Source organism: Thalassophryne amazonica, chromosome 2 (assembly GCF_902500255.1).
Source record: "Thalassophryne amazonica chromosome 2, fThaAma1.1, whole genome shotgun sequence".
Taxonomy (NCBI): Eukaryota; Metazoa; Chordata; class Actinopteri; order Batrachoidiformes; family Batrachoididae; genus Thalassophryne; species Thalassophryne amazonica.
In genome coordinates this window covers 1,157,501-1,176,216 of record NC_047104.1, presented here as the reverse complement: position 1 = coordinate 1,176,216, position 18,716 = coordinate 1,157,501, and the positions used below count along the sequence as shown (strand labels likewise).

The following is an 18,716-nucleotide window of genomic DNA, read 5'->3' as shown; positions in this document are numbered from 1 at the left end:
GCACTGTTGCCAAGTGCTTGCTCATAGGGGGTCGTTTTGACCGTTGGGGTTTTTCATAATTATTGTATGGCCTTGCCTTACAATATGGAGCGCCTTGGGGCAACTGTTTGTTGTGATTTGGCGCTATATAAGAAAAAAGTTGATTGATTGATTGAAATAAAGAGTGTAAAAAATTAGAACTTAAAGCAAATTAAAACAATCTTCTGAGGTTAGAGAGCTGACAAACCACAACAGAGAAAAACTAACACACCACAACAAATACTGTAAACAGTTTCAAAGTTGTTTTTTTTTCCAAGTTGAACAATACAATAATACAAAGAATAAGGAATTTCCTCCCTTCAGTGCACTTCTGGCTTTAAACAAAATAAAAACAATAAGTGAAAATTAAATAAAGAAAGAAAGAGCGCTGCTCTGACAGTGTAGACTTTGATGAGTGTGTGTGGAGGAGAGAAAAAAAAGCTTGAGTATCGATCTTTTTACACGAGGATCGTTCAATATCAATGCCGGCATTGGTTTCGACATTATCGATATTAGGATCGATCCGTCCACAGTGTGGAAGTTGTTCGGCCATAACGAGAGCGTCCACTTTTAGCTTGTCATAAGCTAAGCTAGTGGCGCTCGTGGGGGGGGGGGGGGGTAGCAGAGATGTCGGTCCAATGAGAGCGGCGCTCGGCTGCCTGTGACGTTGTTTGTGATCCGCCAATAAACCCGAAGAAGTAGAAGAAGAGTGTGTTCAGTTGCCAAGCTGCAAAAGGACGGATGTAAAGTGAGTGTTACCAGGTTACCGGAGCTCTCTGTGTGGGTTCACCGTCGATACAGACGAAGGTGATTTGACCGTGTTTGTTTTTAAGACTATATGTAAATGAGCTAACTCTGCTAACAGCAGCATCTGCTAACTGACTTTAGGGTTACGTCAGCTGTTAGCATAGCCAGAGCTAAAAAAATGACGAGTTATAGCCTTCTTAAAAATTAGCGAAATAACTTATCACAGTTTGTACTGCGCGTGCGTCATCTCGGAGCGTCAGCAGTGGTTCACAGATTATCGCCTCGTTTCTGCTTCAAAAACTGCCTCCAGTCATTATCTCAGCGCCAGATATCTGAAGCTTTTCTACAACAGTCATTTCCACATAAGAGATGGGGAGCGATCACAGTGTGACAGCAGGACATCTGTCTGAATCTCTACACCCAAAGCAGTCAAACGGAACAATGTGGTTATTAACCATCACATGACAACGTCAAACCTCTTAAATCATTCTAAAGTCACATTTAAGCAGAAACGAAGTGATAATCTGTTAATCACGGCGAGCGCTCCGTCATGATGCATGCACAGTGAATACAGGGGGTTCTGAGTCTAGGAGACGCCAGAATAGCAGACTTTTATTCACCTTATTGAGATATCCCATAATCCCTTGCGTGCCAGAGAGTCACTGCAGTCTAAACAACATGGAGAAACCACATGATGACGATTGCAAATGAACATTAGACAACCAGAATGTAGCTTTTTATGCCTTTCATAAACTTTATAAGAGAGTGCATGCACGAGACCCTGAAAAATTGCTAAAACAAATATTCCAAACATTCCGTGTCTGCTACATTTAACCTGCGTGGAACTTTACATATGCAAACTGAATTTTATATTACTCTGGAACAAACTGCGGCACGGCGTTAAAGAGCAAACTGCACTTTCCACCAAAATGACACGAACAGGAAGCGATCGCGGCTCACAGCGATTCCCACTGAAAATAACGGAGAAACAACCCGAGCTTCTCGCATGTAGGGCTGCAGCTATCGCATATTAATATCAAATATTCTATCAATTATTTTATCGATTAATCGAGTAATTTGATAAAAAGTACCTTTGTGTTTTTAAACAATATCAGTAGTGGCAGGGCTCTCCCTAAAGCAGTGGCACAATGTTTCTGTGCCATCATGCAGATTTTAAGTTTAGGGTGTTCCCTCTCTCTGTTTTGCCGGGTAATTATTTATTTTTTCATATTAAGAGTTTTAGAGCTTTGCCAAACCATAAACCCAGGCAGTCTGTGAAATCTTCAGTCTGCATTCTTTTTTCCTTCTTATTGCATATTTCACTTACACTTTTTATTACTGTGATTTATTCAGTGTTTGGTGTATATTTATACATGCTGTACAGAGTGCAGCTCAAACCAAAGTCAAATTCTTTGTTTTCTGTGGATACTTGGCGAATAACAGAGCCTTTGACAAACGGCTGTGGATTGCAGCGTTTCCACAAAAGCTGCCTGTTGATAAAAACTCTTACCAAATCTGAATTAAAGCGCTTTTTAATCATTAAACATGACTCATTTAAAGTGTGCATCCTTTTGCTTCATCTGCGGAGGTGGAGAACAGCTCGTGGAGCAAAACGTGTTTTTTTAAAAAATATATATACAAACACACTGCTTCACTTTAAATGCGCAGTAAGTCCGTTTCAGACGATCCGCGCGGACCCTTTCTCTTAAAAGGCTTTATTTTACTCAGCATGTGGCTTTGCAAACTTGTAGCATCGCCTGCTACATTGATTAGCGCTATGGTCATCTTCTGTGTTTTTTGTGGGAGCGTTACAGCGCCACACACAGGCCTGGCGGATGTACTACAGCTTTAAACGAAGCCTCGAGACAAAGAATTTGCCGCGAACATTTTTTGTGATCGAATTAGTCAAATTACTTGATGAATCGTTTCAGCCCTACTCGCATGTTTACATAAAAATATAGTAACGTCTAAAAACCCAGACAATATACGAGTATTCACAAGAGTTTTAAGCACAATATACAAAGAGTTTTATGTTGCGACGTTAATGCTGTTGTCCGTGTGCAGCGGTTAAATTGCATTGTTATCAGACCTTCTCAATGTTATTGACATATTGCAGAGCAGCGAACTCTCTGAAGTTTTGCGGGATTGTGCTCTAGCTTACGAACACAGCGCTCTAAAAGAGCAACCCTATCTGCTAGCATCACGCAAGATTAATGTACTTTGTACACCAGAAAATTCAAGCGTGTTGCAGAGCTAATGCAAGCTAACCACTAAAGGAAACACTAACCACTCCTAAGATTCACACAGGAGAGAATTGGTTAAATAAAAGTCACAGTAGATGCACTTAAAAACTAAAAAAAAGTGTTAAACAGAAATAGATGAAACAATTACAACCTTGTAGTGAATAGAAGAGCGTCATCGGGGCTAGCAGTCCATCCAGGAGGAATGACAAGGCAGAAGCTTTGGCAAAAACATCTGTCAGAGTTCATCATTCTGATAACTGGACTCTGGATCCACAAGCCTCTTAAATATTCAGGCTTCAGGTGATGGGACTGTGTTAAAATGTAGTAGAAAAGTCGACTCCTACCGTGTAAGTTTTTAGTCAGCTACACACTGACGGGAGGAATCGAGACTAACTGGAAAGGGCAAAGTTAGCCAAAAACATTCCTCCTGTAGTTCCAGCTTAAGAAGCCCCCACTTTAAAAGAGATCGATCACTAGTGATCGATCTCTGCTCCCCTCCACAGCATGTCTTTTTCCTGGTTCTCTCCCTCAGCCCCAACCAGTCCCAGCAGAAGACTGCCCCTCCCTGAGCCTGGTTCTGCTGGAGGTTTCTTCCTGTTAAAAGGGAGTTTTTCCTTCCTGCTGTAGCCAAGTGCTTGCTCACAGGGGGTCGTTTTGACTGTTGGGGTTTTACATAATTATTGTATGGCCTTGCCTTACAATATAAAGCGCCTTGGGGCAACTGTTTGTTGTGATTTGGCACTATATTAAAAAAAATTGATTGATTGATTGATTAAAACCACTTAAAACCAGCATATCCGGATCTCGGTCTGGTGTTGCGGGCTGATTACCCCTGTCTTCACTGCGCATGTGTCATTTCAGAGTGTCAGCAGCGATGAACTGATTATTGCCTCATTTCTGCATAAACTGACTTTAGAATGATTTAAGAGGTTTTACTTTGTCATCTGATGGTAATATTCACATTATTCCCTTTGATCGGCTTGGGTGTAAAGAATCAGAATATGCGCTGGTGTCATGGCCTGATCAATCTTTCATGATGAAATAATGCTGAATTTATGTGGAAATGAATGTTGTACAAAAGCTTCAGAGATCTGCTGCTGAGAAATATGATGATTGGAGTGCAGTGTTAAGCAGAAACGAGGTGTTAATCAGTGAATGACTGCTGACGCTCTGAAATGACACATGTGCAGTGAAGGCAGGGGGGACAGACCAGACGGGGGAGACTGATCAGACCGCTACACCGGCAATCAATTCACCCTATTGAGGTTTCAAATCCCTCTAAGGCCTGGTTCACACGGCAGGATAATTAGGCCAATATCGGACCCGATCTTCCCCTTCCGACAATCTTAAGGACGCTGCGACAATCGTGATGACGCTAAAGATAATCTTATCAGATATTCCTGCCGTGTGTGGTGTGTTAAGAGGACTCTGATCTGCTCGGAAGGATGTCAGGAGCGCTCCGATTGCAAATTGGGGATATTCAACATGTTGGATTTTCTTGGCCCACTATTGCTGTGTGTGTTTTGTCCTCCGACCAAAACAAGTATGCAGCCTGCTGAATGTGACGTTCAGCCAATCAGAAAGCGAGGTGACTGACGCACGGAGTGGAAAATAAAATCAAAACAGCTGTTCTGACTTACCAGAAAGTCCGGTGGTCGCGCTGTCTCCACTCCTTTAAAGAACACCTTTTCTTTTTCTTTTTGTATCGCTTTTTTCCCTCTGTTTTAAATAGTCCACAAAGTACCTCCGTTTGTTTACTCTGAAGTCACGTTTAATCTCGAGAGATTTTGCGAGATTTCCTGTCTGAGCTGTGAATGTCCGTGTGTGAAATCTGTTGGTGTGTGGTGGTGTTGTCCTCACCGTGTGGCTGAACACTACACACTGTACCTCCAAACCTGTTAGAGCTATGATTTTTTTTATCTTCACGTGTGTGGTCTCTCAGGTTTTGGAAACCGAAAGACCATTTTAAAATCCTGTCGTATGAACCAGGCTTAAATCTCATAAGATTTCAGAGAGGTGGCTTTTAGGGCTGCAGCTATCGATTATTTTAGTAATCGAGTATTCTATCGATTATTCTGGCAATGAATCGAGTAATCTGATAAAAAGTACTTTTGTGCTTTTAAACATCAAGAGTCCAGGACTTTCCCTAAGCAATGGCACAATGTCACTGCACCAAAGTCTTGTCATTTTGCTGAAATGGCAATGGGATGTGTCTTTCTGTTTTGTTTTATTAACCATTTTTAAGGTTTTTTTTTTTTATGTTGGTGGACAGGCTCCCTGCATGATTTTTTTTAAAAATCCCTCTTTTTGCAGCCAGCCTGTCCTCCATCCAGGACTTAATACTGGTGTCACAGACTGAACGGCCCCTCTAAAAATCCTCCCCGATGATGCGGTTCACAGATTAACACCTCGTTTCTGCTTCAGACTGCACTCCAGTCATCATCTCTTTCAGGGACAGATATCTGAAGCTACCATCGACATTAATGCTTGTCCGATTGACTGGGACAAGTGTAAAATGTGATCGGACAAGCAATAGCTCTAAATCGTTGTCCGGCTGGACAAGTGGCATTTTTTTTTTGGGTTTAAAACGTTCAAATTCTTTATTTTCATTACTCGGAACCAAAATACCTGACCGCCGCCTTTTTGTTTTCTTATTTACATCACGTCTTGTCACACCTCGCAAGAAAGCATCTTTGGTTTTTCCCGCCACTCTCCATGCAGCAGACAATCGGAAAACATGATATCACAGGGTTCTCCCCAGACAATGGAACAACGGCGCTGCGCCGTCAGTGTTCTGACAGTGCCGTCACACTCTGCTCTGCTCTCAAGCCGCGGTCCCACCGAATAATAAAGGATGAAGAAGGAGCCACGCACCCTGTTTTGTTTTGTGAGCTATCGTGGCAGTATAGTGGCTCAGAGTGGCTCTTAGAGGCATTATCTTCAGTTAACAAGGCTCCTCTCTGAGCATGGCGCTAATTTCAAGATGTTCAAAATTTAGCAACAACAGCATGGCGCAGTTTGTGTTCGACTTACTGCGACGGCTTAGAGGCATTTGCGTGGTGCAAAAAGTCCATTATCCGTGCGCTTGGCACCTTCGCAGGACCTGAGAGGCTATTTTTGGAACAGCTCTCCTCTTGCGCACACAATTGCACCTGCTCTGTGCGCTGGACTCTATAAAATAATTATTTTGTAGTGGATTAATCATTTTCTGCCAAACCTTGGATGTTGAAAACACTTCTAATCACTTCTGGCATCACAGAGGACTGTTTCATCTGGACACTTTTTTCCCTCTCTTTCCTGCTCCATGTGGGATGTATTTTGAACAGCTTAAGGTAATTATTTTTAATGTTTTTTTTATAGCTTGATAAAACAGTTCCTAGCTGTAAAAGTATGTCTGTATGTTGATGTCTGTTGTATGTAAAAGTATGTTGATTTAATATCTTGTTAATGGAGCATATGACCTCCGCTGTGTGTGCGCACTGACGCTATTTTTGGAGCGGCTCTCTTGCGCACACAATTCCACCTGCTCTGTGCACTGGACTCTATATAAAATAATTATTTTGTAGCGGATTAATCATTTTCTGTCAAACCTTGGATGCTGAAAACACCTCTAATCACTTCTGGAATTAATGGATCACATGAGCTCCGTTCTGTGTGTGCGCACTGAGGCAGTGACTCATCATCATGCTTCAAACGAGCATTTAGGCAGAACGCCAGCTCACAAAAGAGTGATATTTCAGTCAATATTGGACGAACACAAAGTTAAAATTTGGGTGACTGCGTGAACGTGGATGTTAAAGCCATGGAAGATAATAACTCCAGTGGAGCAGCTAAGAGCAGAAGCTGTGCAGCAACACAGGTGGAGAGCGCGCAAAAGACCGATTTTGAAGACGTAACACAAAGTTAAAAGTTGTATCATGGTGACTTGTAAGCTGCGGAAGAAATAAAATAAAAAAATATATATATACATATATATATATATATATATATATATATATATATAAATAAAATGATCCACAGGTGTATATAATAAAATGGCCACCTCATTCTGTATGCAGAATGGCACCGCGCGCGAAAGAGCGCTTTTGCAGAAATAAACGGACGAACACAAAGTCAAAAGTGGAGTCACATTGTAAAAATGACTATGTTTAAAGCCAGGGAAAAAATAAAGCCAGCAAGCCAGGGATGGAAAGGAAGCCACTTAGAAAGAGCACAGAGGCGGCTGTCCATGAAAAGACAACAGCAGCGCGCGCGCAAAAGAGCGCTTTTGTAGAAATAAACGACAAACATAAAGTTTTGTGTGTTTAAAGCCTCAGAATAAAAGCCAGAGAGCCGCGGAGCCAGCGAGGAGCACAGAGGGGGCTCTCCGGGAACCCATGCTTCGGGTCTAGCTGGTCTGGTGCATTACAGGTGGACAGCAGCCTGGCGCACAGCGCACAACTGCGGAACTGTGCTGGAGTGTCTATTTTTGGACTGTGTTTAAAAAAAAAAAAAAAAAAAAAAAAGAAGGGACATCTTTGAATGCTGCTGTGAATCTGTGAATTGAAAACCCAGACTTTGAAGGGACCAGGTGTGGGAGGGCTGGAAGTTTGGACCAAACTCATGCCTAAATGTCCGCCAACATGGCGTTATCATAGCACTATCATGGCACTATGTGGCTTAGTGTGGCTGATGCGAGCCATTCGAGGCTGTAATGACAGGTCGGTCGTGGCTCACTAGAGGATGCTATGCGGCACATGCGGGGTACAGAGAGGCACATAGTGGCACCTTCATAGTGGATACGTGATAGATCAAAACGTGGGTCATTCTTCGAATAATCACCCCACACCCATGCGTGGCTCCTTCTTCAGCCTTCATTATTCGGTGGGACCGAGGCATCAGGAGTTTTCTAAAATCCAGGCAGGCTGTTTGTGCTGAACTGCCCACTCTCCCCTCCCCCGCGGGCAGGCTGCAGCTCAGAGAGCACAGTAAAGTGTGAAAAACTGATTCAGAAAGTTTTTCATCCATGATTTCATCATTAAAAGAGCAAATTTACTCCTTTACTTCTTCCAGAATTATTTTTTTCATTTTCTTTTTATTATTGTTGTTTATGCACTAATGACACCAGATCAAATTACTTGTATGTGAGAACTTACTTGGCAGTAAATTTGATTCTGATTTGACAATCAAATCAGTACAGATTTAGCTCTTGTTCAAACAAGACAATTTGGGGTTATATTGTTTTTTTAAAATAAGTATGCAGTTCCACTCAAAAATGTTGAAAAAAAAAAGCTAAGCTGTCAACATGACAGAAAAATTCTGCCTGGACTGTGACTGGACTAAAGGTCCAGTGTGTCATTTTTAAAGAAGAGAGCAAATGTTATGTCCATCAAATATTGTGTTTTTAAACTTTTCAATGTTATTTATATTCTTAACATAGACAGAAAAATACAAAAAAGAACTTTAATATTATGACATAAGTGTATTTTTTTTTGTCTATTATTCTTGCTTTCAATGCATCTAAAACCATTGAAATTTGAATTTTACCACCCACACAGGAGAGAAGCAATTTATGAAAAAGTGTAATTTCAGTACTTCCACAGTAGCATGCCCCTTGACACCCCTAGGTGACATGCACCATTGGATTAGGGTTAGGTTTAGGGTTGTAATTGTGTATGTAGTTTTTGTAGTAATTATTTCTATACTTGTCCTGGCTGTGGTCTCTGTGTTTTTAATGTGACACGTCGTGTGCTGACATTTCCAGCTGTCAGTGAGTATCTGGTCAGTGATCAGCTGGGAGGCGGCTTTTTATGCTGTGTGCGCTCAGATGTGGCTGGCCATTCCCCATCTGTAAATACATATCGGCATTTCATGTAAGTGTGTTGGGGAGCGAGTGAGGGGGTGCACGAAACACACGCACGGCACGTGTTGTGGGGGGTGCCCAACACACGCAATACACGTGTTGCTTGACAACACCACCTTTGTGGGGACACTTAGACAAATTTCACAGTCAGCATGAAAGTGGTCACGTGCTCACAGTTTTCATCCTGACTGTGTGAAGTCTGTCGCGAGTGGTATTGGACGTTCGTGTGTGACACCTGGAATTTGGCCAACATCTGCAGACAGTGACTGAACGGGTAGTGAATCTCAGTTCTACCCCTCGGCCTTTACCCTTACCCCTTCCCCTCTGTTTTGTGAGGACATGAGAGACAGAGGGGTGTCTCAATTCTCTTTTTGGTGCGACGTGGAGGGGAAGGCGGAGGGCTTCAATCCCCCCCCCCCCGTTTGGAGTGAATCTGGATGCACACTCCATTTGGAGGGGTAGGAGAAGCTTACCGCTATCTCCACAGAAACAAACATGGTGCCAAAAGAACTGCACAAATGAAACAGCTTTCATTACAAATGACGCTGTTTAGAAAGTTATAACTTGCCAAAAAACTTTACAGGCTGGATGCATGTTGCGTAAATTGTCATTCTGAAGAATATCGTAACTTCGCTCGTGCGCTGAGGCGTTATAATGCACATACACACGAACGCTACGATAAGACACTTTTATATCTCACAATGGAGAAAATCATGATAAAGGATAAGCACGTTAATTTGTATGTTCATAAATCTTTGGATAATAGCGCCCCCTGCTGTTGGATTTCAAGGTCTGTAATGTGTGTGTATTTAGTAAACAAACAGGGAGCCCTGAACACACTCGACTCCTAATAAGAAAATGAGGCAGAAAATGAGGAGAAGTTTCTGTGTTCTAAGTAGTCAGCTAAAGACCAATGGGAGTAAAAAGGAAACTACACACACACGTATATGTGTAACACATAACCTGATGTCATAATAGACTGTTGTTATTATTTTTGTCAAGGACATTTCTAAAGGAAATAGGGCTGGATGCAAAAAATGGGAGAATTTGAAAAAGAAATATCAGGTTAACAGAATGAGATGCAGCCCAGAACATACATACAGGTGCTGGTCATATAATTAGAATATCATGAAAAAGTGGATTTATTTCAGTCATTCATTCAAAAAGTGAAACTTGTATAATCAATCAATCAATCAATTTTTTTTATATAGCGCCAAATCACAACAAACAGTTGTCCCAAGGCGCTCTACATTGTAAGGCAAGGCCATACAATAATTATGTAAAACCCCAACGGTCAAAACGACCCCCTGTGAGCAAGCACTTGGCTACAGCAGGAAGGAAAAACTCCCTTTTAACAGGAAGAAACCTCCAGCAGAACCAGGCTCAGGGAGGGGCAGTCTTCTGCTGGGACTGGTTGGGGCTGAGGGAGAGAACCAGGAAAAAGACATGCTGTGGAGGGGAGCAGAGATCAATCACTAATGATTAAATGCAGAGTGGTGCATACAGAGCAAAAAGAGAAAGAAACACTCAGTGCATCATGGGAACCCCCCAGCAGTCTAAGTCTATAGCAGCATAACTAAGGGATGGTTCAGGGTCACCTGATCCAGCCCTAACTATAAGCTTTAGCAAAAAGGAAAGTTTTAAGCCTAATCTTAAAAGTAGAGAGGGTGTCTGTCTCCCTGATCTGAATTGGGAGCTGGTTCCACAGGAGAGGAGCCTGAAAGCTGAAGGCTCTGCCTTCCATTCTACTCTTACAAACCCTAGGAACTACAAGTAAGCCTGCAGTCTGAGAGCGAAGCCCTCTATTGGGGTGATATGGTACTACGAGGTCCCTAAGATAAGATGGGACCTGATTATTCAAAACCTTATAAGTAAGAAGAAGAATTTTAAATTATATTCTAGAATTAACAGGAAGCCAATGAAGAGAGGCCAATATGGGTGAGATATGCTCTCTCCTTCTAGTCCCCGTCAGTACTCTAGCTGCAGCATTTTGAATTAACTGAAGGCTTTTTAGGGAACTTTTAGGACAACCTGATAATAATGAATTACAATAGTCCAGCCTAGAGGAAATAAATGCATGAATTAGTTTTTCAGCATCACTCTGAGACAAGACCTTTCTGATTTTAGAGATATTGCGTAAATGCAAAAAAGCAGTCCTACATATTTGTTTAATATGCGCTTTGAATGACATATCCTGATCAAAAATGACTCCAAGATTTCTCACAGTATTACTAGAGGTCAGGGTAATGCCATCCAGAGTAAGGATCTGGTTAGACACCATGTTTCTAAGATTTGTGGGGCCAAGTACAATAACTTCAGTTTTATCTGAGTTTAAAAGCAGGAAATTAGAGGTCATCCAAGTCTTTATGTCTGTAAGACAATCCTGCAGTTTAGCTAATGTAGACATTCATTCCACAGACTGATATATTTCAAGTGTTTATTTATTTTAATTACTAATCAATCATTTAATGATTAATCAAGTAATATTAATTATTACTATTATTAGTTACTATTTATTACTATTATTACTATCTTTCGCCGCTGGTGTGCGTGAAGCGTTGGAGGTGGCTCCGATTTTTCACGAATGGCATGCAGTTCCTCCTTTGTGCAGTAGTCGGCTTCAGTCATACGATGTGTGGAGGGCTGTAAAGAATGGAGTGACCGTGCAATAAAGACACTAGTGAGGGATGCCACCATGCACCCTTCTGTGGTTGTTGTTGGAGAAATGATGTGTTGTGCAAGTTTTGTCAGTTGTATCACCAGTTCTACAACTTTATGATGAAATGGTACAGATAAGAGGATGATTTTATTAAAAATAATATACAAAATTTCAGCAGCAGTTTGCCAGAAGACACATGGGAAACCTGAGGCTAGATTTAATTTGATATTTTTTCCTATTTTATAATCCTTCTGAGTGTGTTTGTTTGTTTTTTGCAGCAGTGTTCTGACATGGTGTTTTTGTGTCCTTTGATAGGAAACACAGTAAGGCTGACTTTTGGCCTCATCAGAAGTACTGTGGTCAGCATGGCTGCTGCCAGCTCCACCAGGATCTCTTGGCAGCTGCGTAAGTATAAAATCTGTTAGTGCGACCTCTGGATCCTCAGGATTAGTCTTTTTCCACTGGGTCAGAGTGACTGTTTATAAAATAAGGCTGTAGCTAGTGATTGTTGTTGTCATTGATACATCTGCCTAGAAATCTTATTTTTATGTTTGTTTAGTCTTTCGAGTGTAAAAACAAACATGTTTATATATAAAAAAAAATGCCACCGTTGTTTCTCAGAACCCAAGGAAATGTGTTTATGTGTATGAAAACACTTCCAGAAAAAGGAGACTTAACAGTTGCTTCATGAATTTAGTCCACTGAGTGTAGCAGAGCTTTGACATCACCCACCAACTCTCTGGGAAAATCTTGCTTGGTGGATTTTATTTTTCCTAAGTATAAGCTATGATCTGCTGTGCAGATCTTCACAACTTAACATAAAATAATTACAAACATAAAAGCCTAGATGGTCGGTTGCATAACTAATGGCCCCCCTTGGTATCTTCTTTTTTTTTCTTTCAGCTGCTCCTGCTAGGGGGCACCACAGCAGATCACCTCTCTGCAGCTTCTCTCCCCCTGCCATCCCCTCATTACCCCATCCCCGTAGAGACGGTGCCTGCTCCCAGACCACCAACAACCAGTAAAAATCTATTTAAGCATAAAAATTCAAAAAGAAAAAATAATATAGCACCTTCAACTGCACCACAGACTAAAACAGTTAAATGTGGTCTATTAAACATTAGGTCTCTCTCTTCTAAGTCCCTGTTAGTAAATGATATAATAATTGGATCAACATATTGATTTATTCTGCCTTACAGAAACCTGGTTACAGCAGGATGAATATGTTAGTTTAAATGAGTCAACACCCCCGAGTCACACTAACTGCCAGAATGCTCGTAGCACGGGCCGAGGGGGAGGATTAGCAGCAATCTTCCACTCCAGCTTATTAATTAATCAAAAACCCAGACAGAGCTTTAATTCATTTGAAAGCTTGACTCTTAGTCTTGTCCATCCATATTGGAAGTCCCAAAAACCAGTTTTATTTGTTGTTATCTATCGTCCACCTGGTCGTTACTGTGAGTTTCTCTGTGAATTTTCAGATCATTTGTCTTAGTGCTTAGCTCAGATAAGATAATTATAGTGGGCGATTTTAACATCCACATAGATGCTGAGAATGACAGCCTCAACACTGCATTTAATCTATTATTAGACTCAATTGGCTTTGCTCAAAATGTAAATGAGTCCACCCACCATTTTAACCACACTTTAGATCTTGTTTTGACTTATGGTATGGAAATAGAAGACTTAACAGTATTCCTTGAAAACCCCCTTCTGTCTGATCATTTCTTAATATTTACATTTACTTTAATGAACTACCCAGCAGTGGGGAATAAGTTTCATTACAGTAGAAGTCTTTCTGAAAGCGCTGTAACTAGGTTTAAGGGTATGATTCCTTCTTTGTTATGTTCTTCAATGCCATATACCAGCACAGTGCAGAGTAGCTACCTAAACTCTGTGAGTGAGATAGATTATCTCGTCAATAGCTTTACATCCTCATTGAGCACAACTTTGGATGCTGTAGCTCCTCTGAAAAAGAGAGCCTTAAATCAGAAGTGCTTGACTCCGTGGTATAACTCACAAACTCGCAGCTTAAAGCAGATAACCCGTAAGCTGGAGAGGAAATGGCGTCTCACTAATTTAGAAGATCTTAATTTATCCTGGAAAAAGAGTCTGTTGCTCTATAAAAAAGCCCTCCGTAAAGCTAGGACATCTTACTACTCATCACTAATTGAAGAAAATAAGAACAACCCCAGGTTTCTTTTCAGCACTGTAGCCAGGCTGACAAAGAGTCAGAGCTCTGTTGAGCCGAGTATTCCTTTAACTTTAACTAGTAATGACTTCATGACTTTCTTTGCAAATAAAATTTTAACTATTAGAGAAAAAATTATTCATAACCATCCCAAAGACACATCTTTATGTTCGGCTGCCTTCAGTAATGCTGGTATTTGGTTAGACTCTTTCTCTCCGATTGTTCTGTCTGAGTTATTTTCATTAGTTACTTCCTCCAAACCATCAACATGTCTGTTAGACCCCATTCCTACCAGGCTGCTCAAGGAAGCCCTACCATTAATTAATGCTTCGATCTTAAATATGATCAATCTATCTTTATTAGTTGGCTATGTACCACAGGCTTTTCAGGTGGCAGTAATTAAACCATTACTTAAAAAGCCATCACTTGACCCAGCTATCTTAGCTAATTATAGGCCAATCTCCAACCTTCCTTTTCTCTCAAATTCTTGAAAGGGTAGTTGTAAAACAGCTAACTGATCATCTGCAGAGGAATGGTCTATTTCAGGGGTAGGCAACCTGTTCCAGAAAGAGCCATGAGGGTGCAGGTTTTCTTTGCAGCCACTGACTCCACCAGGTGATTTCACTGATTAACTGATTCCATCTGCTCAAAGTGATATTAATCAGTGAAATCACCTGGTGGAGTCAGTGGCTGCAAAGAAAACCTGCACCCTCATGGCTCTTTCTGGAACAGGTTGCCTACCCCTGGTCTATTTGAAGAGTTTCAGTCAGGTTTCAGAATTCATCATAGTACAGAAACAGCATTAGTGAAGGTTACAAATGATCTTCTTATGGCCTCAGACAGTGGACTCATCTCTGTGCTTGTTCTGTTAGACCTCAGTGCAGCTTTTGATACTGTTGACCATAAAATTTTATTACAGAGATTAGAGCATGCCATAGGTATTAAAGGCACTGCGATGCAGTGGTTTGAATAATATTTATCTAATAGATTACAATTTGTTCATGTAAATGGGGAATCTTCTTCACAGACTAAGGTTAATTATGGAGTTCCACAAGGTTCTGTGCTAGGACCAATTTTATTCACTTTATACATGCTTCCCTTAGGCAGTATTATTAGACGGCATTGCTTAAATTTTCATTGTTACGCAGATGATACCCAGCTTTATCTATCCATGAAGCCAGAGGACACACACCAATTAGTTAAACTGCATGAATGTCTTACAGACAAAGACATGGATGACCTCTAATTTCCTGCTTTTAAATTCAGATAAAACTGAAGTTATTGTACTTGGCCCCACAAATCTTTGAAACATGGTGTCTAACCAGATCCTTACTCTGGATGGCATTACCCTGACCTCTAGTAATACTGTGAGAAATCTTGGAGTCATTTTTGATCAGGATATGTCCTTCGATGCGCATATTAAGCAAATATGTAGGACTGCTTTTTTACATTTGCGTAATATCTCTAAAATTAGAAAGGTCTTGTCTGAGTGATGCTGAAAAACTGATTCATGCATTTATTTCCTCTAGGCTGGACTATTGTAATTCATTATTATCAGGTTGTCCTAAAAGTTCCCTGAAAAGCCTTCAGTTAATTCAAAATGCTGCAGCTAGAGTACTAACGGGGACTAGAAGGAGAGAGCATATCTCACCCATATTGGCCTCTCTTCATTGGCTGCCTGTTAACTGTAGAATAGAATTTAAAATACTTCTTCTTACTTATAAGGTTTTGAATAATCAGGTCCCATCTTATCTTAGAGACCTTGTAGTACCATATCACCCCAATAGAGCGCTTCGCTCTCAGACTGCAGGCTTACTTGTAGTTCCTAGGGTTTGTAAGAGTAGAATGGGAGGCAGAGCCTTCAGCTTTCAGGCTCCTCTCCTGTGGAACCAGCTCCCAATTCAGATCAGGGAGACAGACACCCTCTCTACTTTTAAGATTAGGCTTAAAACTTTCCTTTTTGCTAAAGCTTATAGTTAGGGCTGGATCAGGTGACCCTGAACCATCCCTTAGTTATGCTGCTATAGACTTAGACTGCTGCGGGGTTCCCATGATGCACTGTTTCTTTCTCTTTTTGCTCTGTATGCACCACTCTGTTATTTAATTTTGTAGAAAAAAAGCAGATCACAGACATGACACAAAACTAAAGTCATTTCAAATGGCAACTTTCTGGCTTTAAGAAACACGATAAGAAATGAGGAAAAAAATTGTGGCAGTCAGTAACGGTTACTTTTTTAGACCAAGCAGAGGGAAAAAAATATGGAATCACTCAATTCTGAGGAAAAAAATGATGGAATCATGAAAAACAAAAGAACGCTCCAACACATCACTAGTATTTTGTTGCACCACCTCTGGCTTTTATAACAGCTTGCAGTCTCTGAGGCATGGACTTAATGAGTGACAAACAATACTCTTCATCAATCTGGCTCCAACTTTCTCTGATTGCTGTTGCCAGATCAGCTTTGCAGGTTGGAGCCTTGTCATGGACCAGTTTCTTCAACTTCCACCAAAGATTTTCAACTGGATTAAGATCCGGACTATTTGCAGGCCATGACATTGACCTTATGTGTCTTTTTGCAAGGAATGTTTTCACAGTTTTTGCTCTATGGCAAGATGCGCATTATCATCTTGAAAAATGATTTCATCATCCCCAAACATCCTTTCAATTGATGGGATAAGAAAAGTGTCCAAAATATCTACGTAAACTTGTGCATTTATTGATGATGTAATGACAGCCATCTCCCCAGTGCCTTTACCTGACATGCAGCCCCATATCATCAATGACTGTGGAAATATACATGTTCTCTTCAGGCAGTCATCTTTATAAATCTCATTGGAACGGCACCAAACAAAAGTTCCAGCATCATCACCTTGCCCAATGCAGATTCAAGATTCATCACTGAATATGACTTTCATCCAGTCATCCACAGTCAAATCAATTCAAATCAAATCAAATCAATTTTATTTATATAGCGCCAAATCACAACAAACAGTTGCCCCAAGGCGCTTTATATTGTAATGCAAAGCCATACAATAATTATGGAAAAATCCCAACGGTCAAAACGACCCCCTATGAGCAAGCACTTGGCGACAGTGGGAAGGAAAAACTCCCTTTTAACAGGAAGAAACCTCCAGCAGAACCAGGCTCAGGGAGGGGCAGTCTTCTGCTGGGACTGGTTGGGGCTGAGGGAGAGAACCAGGAAAAAGACATGCTGTGGAGGGGAGCAGAGATCAATCACTAATGATTAAATGCAGAGTGGTGCATACAGAGCAAAAAGAGAAAGAAACACTCAGTGCATCATGGGAACCCCCCAGCAGTCTAAGTCTATAGCAGCATAACTAAGGGATGGTTCAGGGTCACCTGATCCAGCCCTAACTATAAGCTTTAGCAAAAAGGAAAGTTTTAAGCCTAATCTTAAAAGTAGAGAGGGTGTCTTTCTCCCTGATCCGAATTGGGAGCTGGTTCCAGAGGAGAAGTCCACTGGACTGGACTGCAGTCCACTGCCATTGCTTTTCCTTAGCCCATTGTAACCTTGTTTTTTTCTGTTTAGGTGTTAATGATGGCTTTCGTTTAGCTTTTCTGTATGTAAATCCCATTTCCTTTAGGCAGTTTCTTACAGTTCGGTCACAGATGTTGACTCCAGTTTCCTCCCATTCGTTCCTCATTTGTTTTGTTGTGCATTTTCAATTTTTGAGACATATTGCTTTAAGTTTTCTGTCTTGACGCTTTGATGTCTTCCTTGGTCTACCAGTATGTTTGCCTTTAACAACCTTCCCATGTTGTTTGTATTTGGTCCAGAGTTTAGACACAGCTGACTGTGAACAACCAACATCTTTTGCAACATTGCGTGATGATTTACTCTCTTTTAAGAGTTTGATAATCCTCTCCTTTGTTTCAATTGACATCTCTCGTGTTGGAGCCGTGATTCATGTCAGTCCACTTGGTGCAACAGCTCTCCAAGGTGTGATCACTCCTTTTTAGATGCAGACTAACAAGCAGATCTGATTTGATGCAGGTGTTAGTTTTGGGGATGAACATTTACAGGGTGATTCCATAATTTATTCCTCAGAATTGAGTGAGTCCATATTTTTTTCCCTCTGCTTAGTCTAAAAAAGTAACCGTTACTGAATGCCACAATTTTTTTTTCTTGATTTCTTATAGTTTCTTAAAGCCAGAAAGTTGCCATTTGAAATGACTTTAGTTTTGTGTCATGTTTGTGATCTGCTTTTTTCCTACAAAATTAAACAACTGAATGAACATCCTCCGAGGCCGGTGATTCCATAATTTTTGCCAGGGGTTGTATATATATATATATATATATATATATGTGTGTGTATATATATATGTGTGTGTATATATATATGTGTGTGTATATATATATGTGTGTGTATATATATATGTGTGTGTATATATATGTGTGTATATGTGTATGTGTGTATATGTGTATGTATATATATGTATATGTGTATGTATATATATGTATATGTGTATATATGTATATATGTATATATGTATGTATATATGTATGTATATGTGTATATATGTATATATGTGTGTATATGTATATATGTGTGTATGTATATATGTGTGTATATGTATATATGTGTGTATATGTGTGTATATGTGTGTATATGTGTGTATATGTATATATATGTATATATGTATGTATATATATGTATATATGTGTGTATATGTATATATATGTGTGTATATGTGTGTATATGTATGTGTGTATATGTGTGTGTGTATATGTATGTGTGTATGTGTGTATGTGTGTATGTGTGTATATGTATGTGTGTATATGTATGTGTGTATATGTATGTGTGTATATGTATGTGTGTATATGTATGTATATGTATGTATGTGTGTATATGTATGTGTGTATATGTATGTGTGTATATGTATGTGCGTGTATATATATGTGTATACGAGGGCTGTCAATAAAGTTACGGTCCTTTTTATTTTTTTCAAAAACTATATGGATTTCATTCATATGTTTTTATGTCAGACATGCT

General features: G+C 40.3%; 1 protein-coding gene across 1 annotated transcript in view; it reads left to right on the top strand.

Moving 5' to 3' along the window:
• Window positions 1-720: 720 nt before the first annotated feature.
• katnb1 (katanin p80 (WD repeat containing) subunit B 1) overlaps window positions 721-18,716 on the top strand; it is a 171,221-nt gene continuing 153,225 nt past the window's right edge. The window contains exons 1-2 of the mRNA XM_034160314.1: window positions 721-825; window positions 11,825-11,914. Of these exons, the coding sequence (XP_034016205.1) occupies window positions 11,875-11,914 (40 nt within the window). The 5' untranslated portion in view covers window positions 721-825; window positions 11,825-11,874. The remainder of the gene's footprint in view (window positions 826-11,824; window positions 11,915-18,716) is intronic.